General features: G+C 48.2%; 1 protein-coding gene across 8 annotated transcripts in view; it reads left to right on the top strand.

Annotated features, from left to right (window-relative positions):
* The window catches only part of GPD2 (glycerol-3-phosphate dehydrogenase 2), a 46,545-nt gene that overhangs the window by 14,272 nt on the left and 17,428 nt on the right, over positions 1-14,845 (top strand). For all 8 annotated transcript variants that reach the window (XR_015289616.1, XM_023931449.2, XM_086898855.1 and 5 more), the window contains exons 3-6: positions 886-1,054; positions 2,511-2,635; positions 3,773-3,870; positions 4,769-4,932. Coding sequence is in view for 7 of the 8 variants with exons in the window: in XM_023931449.2 (XP_023787217.1) it covers positions 886-1,054; positions 2,511-2,635; positions 3,773-3,870; positions 4,769-4,932 (556 nt within the window). In the remaining variant the exon portion in view is untranslated. The remainder of the gene's footprint in view (positions 1-885; positions 1,055-2,510; positions 2,636-3,772; positions 3,871-4,768; positions 4,933-14,845) is intronic.

Consider the following 14,845-nt stretch of genomic DNA (forward strand, 5'->3'; position numbering starts at 1 on the left):
TAAATTAGGTCTTAAATTAGGGTTAAACAGGTTTTTCTGGTGTTCAAAGTGTTTATAATTTTCCAGAAAGTCTGGAAATGTTTAGAATTCAGCTTAAGTTGATGTTAACAGCAGAGAGCCTTCAGAGACTGCTCAAACCCTTCACGCTTAAGCCATGGTCCCTGGTAGGTGACTGAGCATCAGCCCTTCTCTCCACAGTCACTGCACAGACAGCAGCATTGGCTCCAGGAACATCAGCCCAAAGAGATTCCCAGGGCCATTCCAGGAAAATGTGAACTTGTCTGGAAACTGCCACATCGTTCAGCTTTGTCACTTTAGAGTTGTATTTTAACACGCTATAGGACATAAACTGCATTGCTGAGAAGTTTCTCAAGAAGGGGTGAAATTAGAGTTTCTCTGGTGTTTCAGGGCACTACGTTTGCCAATCACATCTCTCCTGAACCTCATCAAACTTGAGCTGGGATTAATGCCACTGTATGAGATGTGAAATGTACACTCAGCTCTTTGTCCTTTGCTGTGCTGAATTTCTTGGTAGAGAGTCTGGTTATTAAAATGCTTCCTTTGTAACGTTTATTAGGATAATAACAGCATCCTGTCACATTTGAGTGTTCCTAGAAGTAATCAATGCAGGTAGTAACACTTGAGTACAGTGCTACATTGAGGTGGGCAAGCTGAAGTAAAGGTGTGGTAGCACTTCATGGTTTTAGTGCTGGCTGCTCCTCAATGTTTAATACAATATTATTGTTAAATATGGGGGAGGTGGCTGGGAATAAGTGAGTTTATTTTTCTGGTTCTATAAAAGGCTGTGTTTTGGGGGGTGTCTGTCCCCCATGGGTGTGTACAGAACAAAGCCGGGGCCTCATGGGCTGTGTTCCATCTTTGCAGGGTGCCTTGGTGCAGGTTCAAGCTGCAGAAGGTGCTCCAGTAAGGAAGGACCATCTCCCCACGAGAGAGCAGCAGATTCTGGCCCTGCAGACCAGTGGGGAATTCGATGTCCTCGTCATCGGCGGGGGAGCCACGGGCTGTGGCTGTGCCCTGGACGCAGCCACCAGAGGTAAAGGCCTGGAGGTCCAGCTGCAGGCTCCTTCTTGGGCTGGCTGGCTTAGAACAAACTTCTCAGATTGCCTTTTCTAAAGTACTCAGAGGCAGAGGACTGATTGTCCTGGTTGGGAAGCCTCTGTTCTCAGAAGGCAGAAGGATCCTGAGGAAGGTCACACAACAGATCCGTGCTCCCATCACCCCAGCTTCAGGGAATTGCCAGAGCAGACAGCCCCGGAGTTCTCAGGCTTTTAACCTGGACAAGCACCTCAGAAACAGAGGCAAAACCTGACCCCAGGAGTGCCTTTCAGTTTGGTGTGGTAATAAGAAATGCATAAAGCAGTAGGGTCTGACCATAGGGAGGTGAGTCCAAGCTCCAGCCTGGTTGTTTTATTTAATAACACGAGACAAAGATCTTGTCACTTCTGCCTCTGCTGTGTTTTGGCAGAAAATACAGTTGTATAACAGACAGGAATCATTACAGTTAATCTCTGTTTATCCTTTTCTTGGATGTACTGGTTATATCAGTAGGTTTCTGAGGTGTGAAATATTCACAGGCATTTGGTTAATGAGTTGTGTCTCGTTGCTGTTCATTCATGGAACTTGCTCTTTTATCCTGTTTGCTTGGCTTAACAACAAATTTTGCTTCTCATGTGTTTGATAAATCTTCACCAAATTATTTCTGATTGTGTCCATTAATCTTCAGTCACATTCGACAAAAATGAATTGCTCTGATCTTTCTAAGTTACCAGTAATAATTAGATTTTTTTAAGGACACGAAAGTTTTGGGAGACCAGTAGATGTTAAAATCTCTGTGTTGGCACTGCTGAGGCCCCTCGAGTGCTGTGTCCAGTCCTGGGTCCCTCGTGACAAAAGGACATTGAGGGGCTGGAGCATGGCTGGACTCAGTGATCCTGGAGGTCTTTTCCAGCCCGAGAGATTCAGTGATTAAGGCTGATCAGAGTATTTTCTGTGCATGTCAGAATTCCAAGTGTGCCCCACGCTCTCTGGCTCTCTCCCCCGGTTTTGGGCACCTCTGAAGCAAAGTGTAAGTAAGCAGAGCTGCCAGTTGTCTCCCTCTCTGGAATGTCACTTAAATTGTTGGTGAGGAGGTTTAGAGTTCCCTGCTGCAAAGGGTTAAAAGTGTCCATGGAACCCCTCTGTTCCTGCCATGCATCCAAGCTCTCGTTTCCTCCGGGAGCGTGGCCCCTGTAATGTGCTGTAATGCTTTTCCACTGTGAAATATCCAGCTTTTAATGTGCTGCTGTTGAAGTTCTGCTTTGACTTTTCCCTCAGGAAGAAGGCTAAAATTTTTCATTACAATATAGACAGTGCACTACACTTTGAATACAAATTTATCCATGTACAGAGTAATTTTTCTTGTGATTGTCTCTACCCTAGAGAAGTGTCTTTAATGAATTACATACAAATTGTGTAATTTAAGAAGTTAATTTGGTTTTCTGGTAACACAGGACTAAAAACAGCCCTTCTAGAAAGAGATGATTTCTCATCGGGGACCAGCAGCAGGAGCACTAAATTGATCCATGGTGGAGTGAGGTATCTCCAGAAGGCCATCATGAACTTGGATTTCGAGCAGGTAATTTTTTGTGCTGGCTGTTCAGCAAGAATTGTTGTCCCAGTTAGAGCTGAGTCTCCTTTTGAGCTTTCCAAAGCTGGATTCCAGCGTTGTGTTCCACAGCCACTGTGCATGGGAAGTGTCTTCTGTGGGGCAGCTTTGCAGTGTCACTGCCATGCCTTGCAGGCTGTGGGGCTTGGGAAGGCAGGCAGAGACAGGCCTGATCTCAGAATAAAAACAGCTTAAAATAAAATTAAAATAAAAAGAGACAGGTAATGTCATGAACTGGGGGGACTGTCCTATTCTGGAATGGAGAGAGACAAGATGGTAAATGAGTGATTGTGCCTGGAATGGGGGAAAAATATTGTAAATGAGCGACTTATTTTGGAATAAGGGAGAAAAGATGGTAAATGAGTGATTTATTTTGGCATGGGGAAAGAAAATATGGTAAATGAGTGATAGTGTATAAATGCTTTTGTGCATTCTTGTGTGGGTGGAAGCCTGATATTCCTGTTTTGAGGAATCACATTGTCTTCCCATTGGAACCCCTCAAAGTATGTTTTAGTGGTTGTAATGCTGCTGCAGGAATGGTGATTTTTCAGGGAGAAATATCCAAACCCTGCAGTTATTCACCTATAGAAACCCACCTTTCCTGCCAAAGAACAGCTTCACGTTGATGCACAGTGATTGCTTTGGAGAGGAACCCCTCTGCATTTGCAGCTTGGAGTTTGGGCAGGATTGAGCTGTGGGAATTGGCATGGGGCTGTGCTGTGGGATGTCCTAGCCCTCCTGACGTGCCTCCTGCCCCTCCTTAGGGCAACGTGGCTTCTTGAGCTTAATGTACAAATTAAAAATTACTCAACTGTGCTGCCAAGACACCGAGATGAAACTACTGAAACTTAATTTTATTTGGGATCCTTTTCCTTAACCTTTGGGTTTCTCAGCAGATCGCAGCATGGTTTTGAGTGTCCAGTGACAATGGTGTGAGATGTTGAGACCTGGATAAAGCCTGTGATTGAGTGTTTGCCCTGGTGCCAAGGGTGCTGCTGTGGCACTGACCTTGGCTGGTGTTTGGCTGGTGTTTGGCAGGACAGGAGGGTGGGGAAGGCTCTGGAGGAGGGTGCTGCTGTGGCACTGACCTTGGCTGGTGTTTTGCAGTACAGGATGGTGAAGGAGGCACTGGAGGAGCGTGCACATCTGCTGCAGAGCGCGCCCCACCTCTCGGCCCCGCTGCCCATCATGCTCCCCATCTACAAGTAAGCTTTGCTGTGCCTTCTCTCCTTTACCTTGGCTTCTCACAAGCAAACCCTGGCCTGGGAGAGGTTTCTTAAAGCTGTCCCAGGGGAAATTCTCTTGTGCCCCAGCCAGCAATCGCTGCTTTGGGGGCACATCCTGGGGTGCAGCTCTTCAGTGCCCTTGCAGCACCCCAACAGGGGCAGCTGGAAAGAGCTCTCATTCCTAGGATGTATTTGCTTTTTTTTCAGTACACCCTTGTGCTCAACACATGCCAGGGTTCCCAGCAAGGTGCTCTTTAGCCCATGTGAGCACAGGGCAGTTGGGTATGGACAGAACAGGTTCCTCCTCCTCTGAGGAAGACACTCAGTGCTTTGGTTTTCAGTCTGTAAGAGAAATTACTCACTAGAACAGGCTACTTAGAGCAGGGAGGTTTTGCTGAAGGAACTTAATTTTGTTAAGACCATTCCTCTTTTTATGATTCCTTTCTTAGTGTGAGGGGCTTGTAAGAGCTGGAGCTTGTGTAGGTGGGTGGCTGCCTGCATTTATTGTGGTCCTGTTGGTGCAGGAGACCTTAGCCCCTGCCTTGGGGGAATCCTCTCAGCTTGCACACACAGCTCCAATATCTCACACAGAGGCATAACAGCTCCATTTACATCCTGATTTTAGAGCAAATAAACCCTTGAATGTACTTGAATGTGCAGGGAGTAGCTCAGTTGAAAACAGTGGCAAACAACATCTAAGTCTGGAGTATTTACACTGTCTTGTTACCATGAGCTTGTAACGCTGTACAAGGCAGAACTGCTGTAAGGACATTCTGTGTTGCTCACCGTGTTCCTTTTGCAGTAACAGCGTGTGCACACACTCCTAAACGCTTCATTTGTGGGTTTCTTTCACTTCATGGTGCTTTTTTGCCCTCAGGTGGTGGCAGTTGCCATACTACTGGGTTGGGATAAAGCTGTATGACCTGGTGGCAGGCAGCCAGTGCCTGAAGAGCAGCTATGTCCTCACCAAGTCCCGGGCCCTGGAGCTGTTCCCCATGCTGCGCAGGGACAAGCTGGTCGGAGCCATTGTCTACTATGATGGTGCGTGGCCTCTCTGCCTGTTGTGTGCTCGTGGGGTCTGCTTTGGGGGTTAAAACACAACTGTCAGCTTGGGGATTGTACCCTGGGTCTCTACAGCTTGAAGGATTCAACTTGCCTCCTAATTTGGGAGATAAGCCATGTTTTCACAGCAGCAGCTTACTGCATGTAGGAGGAAATACAGTGGTTTTTCTATGGGTGTAGAACGGCGTGAAAGTGTTCTGGGGGAGATGTGGTTTCTGACCTTTTGGCTTTACACAAGGTGGATTATTAAAGAAATTCTGCATTTAGAACAATTCATCAGCTCATCAAAGGGGTTCTGGAGTGGGAAGGACTCTGGAAACACACTGGATTCCAATGGGGTTTATGAGGCTTCTGGCTAAAGCTTGTGTTGTTAATTACAGGTATCTCAGACCAGAGCCCAGCAGGGTGGAAAAACAATTAAAAATTCCTGTATGTGTGGGAATATGTATGTGCAGATTCGTGTTTGGCAGGAGAGGTGGATTTAAAGGATGGACTCGGTGTTTACTTGATTTTACTACAGATGTAAGGTGCCTTTTATCTTATTTTTAAGGTCTGGAGGAAATAAGAGCAAAATTTGCAAATTTAGCAGAACTTGTTGTGGGATTATGTGGTGTTTTTTGTACCCAGTACCAGGACCTGCCATTGACAGCACACAGAGAAGGAATTCAGATTTATTTTTTCTGTATCTTGAGCTATTCCTTAGCTTGTTTTAAGGGATCCCAGGAGCCTGCCAGAAAAACGAAGTGGTTCTCTTAACTGTAATTACACTTCTCATAAGAGCACTATAGCTTGAAATCTATTTATAATCTAGTGAAGTTTTTTCTGATTAAATAAATAATTTGGCTGTATCGTGGCTATTTACTACTCCAGCATTCCAAAGATACACCTTTCAGGATAGCCTTAAAACTGGTCTGCATGTTTCTTACATGAATAATTATTTTAAACAGTGCTGTAAATCTAAAGATTCAGCATCAAAATGCCACATGGGCTTTGATGGCAAACACAGGCAGGGCAGGGCTCTGAGTGACTGAGAGATATCTCTGGAGTTTTGGTGCCATCCCAACAGAGGGAAACAAACCCAAACTTAATATTGGAAATGAAAAGTAAAATAGAAAAATAGGGGGGAAAAAATCTGTCTTGCTTTATTTTGCTTTCTTTATAAGATACAGCTTAGTTATCCTCAGTTTTAGGCAGAATGTAAAGAAATACTGTTTTGAATTCAAATTTAAAGAGCTCTCCAAGCTCCACCAGACCTCAGTTTCCCGGAAGAATAAAATGTGTGTGAGGGACTCAAGGATGAAATCTGTGAGTTGATGATACATACCTGAGTGTGGGGGGCTGCCCCTAATGCAGGATGGAGGAGTGTCCAGCTCCAGTGTCAATCCAGCTGTGAGCAGGCCACGTTCCAGCTCACTGCTGTCTGTGCTGCCCCTGCTGTGGGGTGCAGGAGGGTTCCCCTGGGGCTGGAGCACAGGAATTGTTTTGTCCTGATCAGTTAACCTGTGTTCTGGCCACGGAAAATGGGCTTCCAGTCATAACATTTCAGCAAGCTCCCTTTAGGTCTTGGAAATTATTGTACTTGAATTTTAATGATGTACTGTCACACCCTAAATCCAGAGGGATGGAGCACAAAGGGAAAGGGAATGGATCTGGAAGTAGAGGAGAGGGTGATGAAATTTAACTTGTTTTAGTCCTTTCAGGAGGAATAGTCATAAAATAGAGTATTAAACAATGGCAAAGCAAAATATGAGTCTTAAAGTAGGTGAAAGCTTTCTCTTCTCTGTCCATCCCTTCTCTCCCCTAAAGAATGAATCAATAAATTGGCCTTTTAAGGATGGAGTGTCTTAACTGTAAGTGCAGTTAAATGCAGTTTTTTCCTGTTTCCTCACTTTCCTTTATTGCTTGTCCCTGTAATTGCTGGAAAGAGAGCTGTTAACGATCACAGCTGTCGATCCCCACCACCAAAGGGAAAAGGCAGAGAGGTTCCGTGTCTCAGTTAATTTTTTGTGTGCTAAAGGCCCTGCTGGGGTGCCCTGGCAGAGGCTCTGTCCCTGGGCAGGGGCAGCTGGGGACTGCTCTGGGTGAGCACCTCCAGCCATCCATAATTCATGGGGACATCGCGTTCCCAACCGCGCCGGGGTCGTCTTCATTACATCCTTTAAATTGTTTATACAGGCACAAAAAAATGGTACATTAGAAATGTTGGAAGTACCAGCAAGAGCAAATCACAGCCTTGTCCAGAGGCTATTCTTGCTCTGCCTGAGCATCGGGAAGCCAAAGCATATGTTGGATGTTAGCCGGGGTGTACACAACGTGTCCTATTTATTCAAGGTTTGCTTTGAAGCCACAACTTACAAGTTTGTTTCTTAGGGGGACATGTCAGACTGCATTTAGCATTTGTTGGTATTAGGATACTCCTGAATAGCAAAAAGGCAACATTTTGGGGGGAGAAAGCAGCTGCTATCTGAGCAGGGATCTGTCAGATCCACTTAGGGGCTGTGGGAGAACTGGAGAGGAGGCACAGGGAGAGGCTGGGCTGAGCTCAGGATCTCAGGCAGGATTGTTCTAAAGCACTTTAAATGGAAGAATTAATCTCCATTTAAATTATATGGAGTTCATTATGATAAGAACTGGGAAAACCATTAAAGCAGGGATCCAGCTGGCCAGAGTGCGTCAATGTAAAGTGTTCAGCAATTCCAAGTGGCACGGATCTCTTTATGATACATTATTTTTCTGTCTCTAGGTGCTTGCAGGCTTTTTTAACATATTTTGCCTTGCAAGATGAGCCCTTAGGTGTATAAGGAAAATTTCAGTCCTGGAATCAATCCTGAATTTAAGATTCTAGGGCTCTGCTGACCATGCTTTCTGAATTTGCTGTTATTTCCTGAAAGAAGAAATTAACATAAGCTGTATCTGGGACTCTCTTGCCACATCAAGATATTGGCTTGTTTAATGTCTTGTTCTACAAATCTCCAGTATGTTTACTGGGATGCAAGTAGTTGGTTTTTTGCTTTTTGCATTCTCAGTAATTTTGCATACGTTCTCTGCTGAAATATTTTAATATGGAAGTTATTTAAAAGTAGAAAAAGCCTTGGCAGAGGGTTTTGCTTTCCCTGTTTACAGCAAACCCCCTGAGAAATCCTTCCCAGACACACAGGCACACACAGACACACACACAAAAATCAATGCAAAAGAGTAGAGCATTCATTAAGCTGTCAAAAATGGAACAAATGCTTTTTTTTATTTGGGTTCTTGTAGCTATTTTTCCTAGGATTTGAGTGTGTCCTGAATTATGAAATGTTATAGCTTTATAATTCATGTTTGACAAATGGATATTTGGAGATGTTGAGCTGTAATAGGGGTATTACAGACAACTCTGTGGCTGTTTTTCCTTCCCTGGATATAAAAACTCTGACAGTTTGTCACTGAACAGACTTTCCATAGGTGAATTTAAATACACAGCTACTCATATTTCTTCTGTTTCCAGCCTGAGGCTGGCTGGGTGAGAGTGGCCTTGCAGGCACCCTAACCTTGGGTGTAGCTGGGAAATACTGCGTGTGCACTGCACGCCCCGCTGTTCACCAGCACACTGTCGTGTTCTGGATCACACAGCTGCACAGGGAATCCTGCAGGAGGTGGGGCAGTGCTGCCCAGGGCAGGTGCAGTGAGCCCAGGATGCAGTGCAGCACTGGCTGGGATGCAGGATGCAGTGCAGCACTGGATCACTGGCTGGGCTGCAGGAGCAGTGCAGCACTGGATCACTGGCTGTGCTGCAGGAGCAGTGCAGCACTGGATCACTGGCTGTGCTGCAGGAGCAGTGCAGCACTGGCTGGGCTGCAGGAACAGTGCAGCACTGGCTGGGATGCAGGTGCAGTGCAGCACTGGCTGGGATGCAGGAGCAGTGCAGCACTGGCTGGGCTGCAGGAGCAGTGCAGCACTGGCTGGGCTGCAGGAGCAGTGCAGCACTGGATCACTGGCTGGGCTGCAGGAGCAGTGCAGCACTGGCTGTGCTGCAGGAGCAGTGCAGCACTGGATCACTGGCTGGGATGCAGGAGCAGTGCAGCACTGGATCACTGGCTGTGCTGCAGGAGCAGTGCAGCACTCTCTGGGCTGCAGGAGCAGTGCAGCACTCTGTGCTGGTGCTGTCACAGCCCGGTGCAGCACAGGCAGGACACACCGCGTAGCTCTGCGCTCGCTGCCGACGCCGCTCCGGCCGTCAGGGCGCTTTTAGCATTTTCAGAAGGGATAACATCAATGGCCTGCACCAGCTGCATGTTTAACCCAGTTTTGCCTCTGTCAGAGGTGCAGGCGTGTCGCTGCAGGATGAGGATTTGCTCCCCACAGAAGGGCCGTGCGTCGGCGCCGCTGCCCCGGGCGCCTTCCCAAAAGCAGCGGATGATAACTGCATCCCCGCCGTACCTGTAACAATTTAATCGTGTGAGTCAGCCCAGTCAAGCATCCCCAGCTCATGACTGGGAGACATGAAATTCATTGTCATTATTGTCCCTGTCATTTCGGATCATTATATCCTGCTGCAGAATTTTCCTCACTCCAGTGCTTTCTTACCTCCAGGAAGCAGGGATTATGGCTGAGGTTGGGGTGGGGGCAGGACTGTGAACTACATTTACCTCAGGGGAGCCACAGATTAAATTGGCTTTGCTTTCTGACTTGCTGGATTCGTCTGTTTGTACGCTCTGGGTTTAAGGTTGGAAATGATGAATATTCCAGTGAATTCGGGGCCTCTCTCTTTTCTTTTTTTAATGCTTGTATAAGCAAAGGATGGGGTTTGTGTCCCTTAAGAAGTGAACGGGGAATAACTCTTCAGATCGTGTTACCAAAAAGATTTAAGATCGTTCCTGAACAAAACGCCGTTACTTGTTCATTGTGGCACAAACATCTGAGTGGTCCCCGGAGCGCCGTGGCGTTCAGGGGAAGGGAGGGAGTCTGCTCTGAACCACGGCTGTGTTTCGTGGGAGCTGCAGCGGCTCACTCAGGGGTCACAGCTGCATGTTCCCATTGGCATGTGGCATTGGGAAGTGGATGTTGGGATCCCTGCACAAACCACTGCCCCGGGAACACGGGAGAGGGGCAGAGGAAGCGGCCTCAAGCCGTGCAGAGAGCCCAGAACAGATGTCAGAAACAACTTCCCACTGAAAGAGTGGTCAGGCATTGTGCGTGGAGGTGGTGGGGACACCATCCCTGGCAGCGTTCAAGGTGGCACTTGGGACAGGGTTATGGGGAGATTATGGCTTGGCAGCTGGGCTGGGTGATGTGTCAGGGCTCTTCCAGCCTCGCTGCTGTGTGTTGTGTGACCTGTGGGAGCAGAGCTGCTCGCTCCCCCCTGGCACCTGCAGTCCCTCCAGGCACTCCATCCCTCTGGCCAGCTGTGCTTCCCAGGTGGGTTTCTCCTGGGTGCAGCAGCTGGCTGGGCTCAGCACATGAGCTGCTACAGCCATCGCTGCTTTGCTGGGAGTTAAGGAGCAGCTCCCGTGGGATTGTTCCCCCTGGGAGCCGTTGGTGGCAGTGGGGACACAGTGAGCTGCGGTGACATCACCACGTCCCTGCCTGGCGCGGTGACGGCTGCTCACGGTGACATTTTAGCGCCGTTTCCATAAACTGACAGTGACAATGTTTAGTTTCATTTTAACACGGTGCTTTTCCTGCCACTGACACGGCCGTCGCAATGTAGTGACAAGTTGAAGGCTGATACAAAAGAAGTGGGAAACAACATAATTATAAAGCAGTCACACAGAGTCAGAATTCCAAATTTTGTCTGTCACTGGATGTGGTGGATATTGTGGCTTATTTTTGCTTTCTGGGATCTTAGTTTCAGTAGGAGTTTTAGCTCCTGTGCTGTAACTTGGCAGCAGTCTCAATCAGACAGACATTTGAAGGATATTGGGATTTCTTCTGTAAAAATATTTCAAGGGTTTTCTGCCTCTCGTTTGTGATATTGCTTTGTTTATAACTACAGAATTTGGACCAAATCATTGTAGAACAGAGGCATTGGCTTGAAACAGACAGAGGGCAGGGGTAGGTGGGAGATCAGGGAGAAATCCTTCCCTGTGAGGGTGGGCAGACCCTGGCTGTGGCTGCCCCTGGATCCCTGGCAGTGCCCAAGGCCAGGCTGGAATAGTGGAAACGGCCCCTGACAGGGGGGTGGAATGGGATGAGCTTTAAGCTCCCTTCCAACCCAAACCATTCTGTGATTCCAAGAATAGGGAGGTTTAGTTCTTGTGATCTGAGCTGGTGCTAAATGGAGGAGGTCAGAAATTAAGGTGGCTACCACTGCATTATTTAAACTGAACGTGTCAAATCTGAGTTTGAATCTGTTGGAATCAATTTAGCTGTGAGAAGGCTCAAGGCTATCCTTAGGGTAGATGTTAAGGAGCTAAAATGTGGGCTGTGGTTATTTCCAGTGCATATTTAGTTGTCCCTCATCCTTCCCACCTGCTTGGGCCTTCCTTCAGCAGCACAGGGGCCCAGGGCACAGCAGAGCTGGGGCTGTCTGTGCACTGCAGGGACAGCCAGGACTGCTGGGGGCATGGAGAGAGTCAGAACTCGTCCCCCTGGAGCAGGACAGGAACAAGGACATGAGTGCTGCATATCCTAGAACATCTGGGAGTTTGCAGCAAATTCCACTTGAGTTTCATGTGATTCAGAGAGCTGGAGAGTTCAGGTCTGAGGGCATTGTACTGACTTGTGACTCACGAGCCAAAGGGGACATTCCCCCTGAACTTACTCTCCTTGTGTTTGGGGAGGAGAACTTGCTGAGCTCTCCCTCAGAGAAGTCTGGAATGATTTTGAGTCACTCCAGCTGATTCATCATGCCTGACTGGGATCTAACCCTTTCCATATGCACAACAGCTCCTGGGCTCCGGCTTACTGCCTGTAATGAAACTGCTCGTGCAGTTAAGCACTTCCTTAAAATTATAGGAGAGGGACAGTCTTGGTGACTTGGTGTAGTTGTATATATCTAATGCACGTGTGTAACTGTGTAATCACTCACCAGCCTTACGTGTGGTGAGCTTTGGGTAAGGTTTGTATGTACACAATGAGAAAACTTTGAACATGGAAGGATTTGGTTTCCTGCATTGCTTTCCTGCCTGCAGTTACCTGGTGCAGGGCTGAAGTAAGGAATACACCTGTAGGTAGGTGGGCTTTAAGGTCCCTGTCATCCCAAGCCTTTCTGGGGCTCTGTGAGTCTGTGAATTGGTGTGACGGGGCTGTTGTCAGAGTGACACAGGACAGAACATGCCAGAACTGCCAGAGTGCCTCATTAACGCTCTGGTTTTCACACAACGCTCCTGAATCGGTCCCAAACAAATCTCCCCGCTCCGTGGGTTTTGTTACCACTCCCTGCTGGCTGGGGCTCAGCTCTGACAAAAATAAAATTGAATGTACACTGTGTGCACTCTGGGGGAGGATCCTGTGAGTGCCAACGGAAACATTGTCTGTTCCGATGTGAAGAAATACAGCATTTGCTACTAAGGAGTGAAAATAGAATTTTCCCAAATTACACAAAAAGAAAAAATGATAAACCAAATGGCATTAGTGTTGGGCTTAATGTGATGTGGGATAGACTTACTCAAACGGTCTTTGCACACTAAATGTCCTCAAGCAGTGTGGCTGCTAGGATTGAGGGTTTTAGAGGATTCAGCGTTAGCTTGGTGAAAGCACTTAGGCCAGTGTTTTGGGAAAAGCTGGGTTAACTGCCCTTAGTGAAAATGAAAGTATCTCTTCATTGTCACCATATTACAGCAGGTGAAAACAACAAATAACCATCAGCTGGCTCAGAGAGGCTTCTCCCAGGGTGCTGAGCTGTGACTGATTCTGCCAGCATGCAGCAGGTGACAACTGGCATCAGGCAGGGCACTGGTGAACATCTGTTCTTGGGGAGTGTCACAGTTAGCATTTCACTGTGCTGCCTACTCTTAGGAGATTCAGGGGATCTTCAGGAGCATACTCACCTGTGGAGAAGCATGCCAAATTAATTTGGCTTAGCCACTCTGCTGTTAGAAAATAACTTTTTGACTGAAGTGTTTGGAAAACCCCAGAAGATCACAGAGGGGTTACCTGTGTTGGCAAGGGGGGGATCATTGTTCTGTTTGGCTTTGTGGCTGTGGGGGTCAGCCGGAGCCTCTCTGGAAGCTCAGGGTTCACACACCTCGGGTTTCTTAGAGTGGAATCACATCTGGGCTGGAGGAGCTAAAGCCTGGAGGTGCTTTTCTCTGGTGTTCAGGGGATCTCTGTGCCTGGAGAGAGTGGCATTTGATTGTGAGCTCAGAAAGGCTGAGATGCAAAACCTTTGCTTTGCTTTATCCTTCCTTTTCTCTCTGGAGTGTTAAAGATCATGCCTGTGGTCTGGAGCTCCCTCCGAGGGGCAGCTCCCATCTCTGCTCTGTGACCAGGGACAGGACCTGAGGGCAGGGCTGGAGCTGGGCCAGGAGGAGTTCAGGCTGGAGATCAGGAAAAGGCCCTTCCCCTTTGGATGAAGGGTGCTGGCACTGCCCAGGCTCCCCAGGGAATGGTCCTGGCCCCAAGGCTGCCAGAGCTCTGGAGCATTTGGACACTGCTGCCAAGGGACAGGGTGGGATTCTTGGGATGTCTGTGCAGGGCAGGGAGCTGGGTCCCTGTGTGCCCATCCCATTCAGGATGTTCTGATTCTCTGTTCAAGTGCAGGATTTTAATGTCATTATCTAGGGGAGAATGCACACATGCCAGTTGGCAGGGCTTAAAAAAAAAAAGGCAAAACCCAGCTGTTCCTGGATATAAAACCACTATCCTGTGACCCCCATCTCTCCTAAACTGTTGCACTGTTGTTCTCCACAGATGATAAATTCCCAAGGTGGGAAGTCACTCTTTACTCCTTTCAAACCCAGGCCTCTCCAGATCTCTGCTGTTTATGCCATGAAATACTCAAGGACTCCACTCTGTAGGTCACATCAATCTGAAGCCAGTGAGTTTTTCTACCAGTGTAGTTAATCAGGAGCTGGTTATTTCCCAGTCCTCTGCCTGCAAATGCATTCCATGGACACTCCGTTGCTTTTGGACAGCTGAGGAGTGAGTAATAGCATGGGGGTTCTTGCGTCAGAATAATGATGAGGGGAAAATGGATGAGAGGTTCAGAGAAAGCAGGAAAATGTTGTTTTGAACACAGTGGTCCCAATCCTGGAATGTGCTGAGAGTGTCCTGAGCTCACTCTGACTTTAGGAGCATTGGGAGGCTCAGCAAAACACCGAGCAGCCTTTGGATTTGGGGCTTGCTAAACAATTGCTACTTGGAAGTTTGGTTTTATAGAAGCTACCCATTTCCACATTATTTATTCTGCTGATCGGCTTCTCCAGATTGCTTTTGCTCTGGACAAATAAGTGACAAATCTGGGAAGAGGCAAACTCTCCAAATTTAAACAGTCAGGGTTCCATAGACCAGAGCTAATATTGGCTGAAGTGGGGTCGTGCTGCCGTGTGCTGAATGCCCCGTCCAGGGCAGGCCCAGGAGAGGGGGGTTTGTGTCAGTGCTGCCTGGGGCCGTGCTGGCATGAGCCCACTGAGGGGGGCTGAGCCCCCAGGCTCTGTGAGGAGGGAGCACATCGCCCTTGTGCCCCTGGCACGGCAGGGGTTGGCTTTGGTGGCCCCTGGCACGGCAGGGGTTGGCTTTGGTTGCCCCTGGCACGGCAGGGGTTGGCTTTGGTGGCCCCTGGCACGGCGGGGGTTGGCTTTGGTGGCCCCTGGTACGGCAGGGGTTGGGTTTGGTGGCCCCTGGTACAGCAGGGGTTGTGTTTGGTTGCCCCTGGCACGGCAGGGGTTGGCTTTGGTGGCCCCTGGCACGGCAGGGGTTGGCTTTGGTGGCCCCTGGTACGGCAGGGGTTGTGTTTGGTGGCCCCTGGCAC

The sequence above is a fragment of the Cyanistes caeruleus genome, chromosome 7 (genome assembly GCF_971803275.1).
Source record: "Cyanistes caeruleus chromosome 7, bCyaCae1.hap1.1, whole genome shotgun sequence".
Lineage (NCBI taxonomy): Eukaryota > Metazoa > Chordata > Aves > Passeriformes > Paridae > Cyanistes > Cyanistes caeruleus.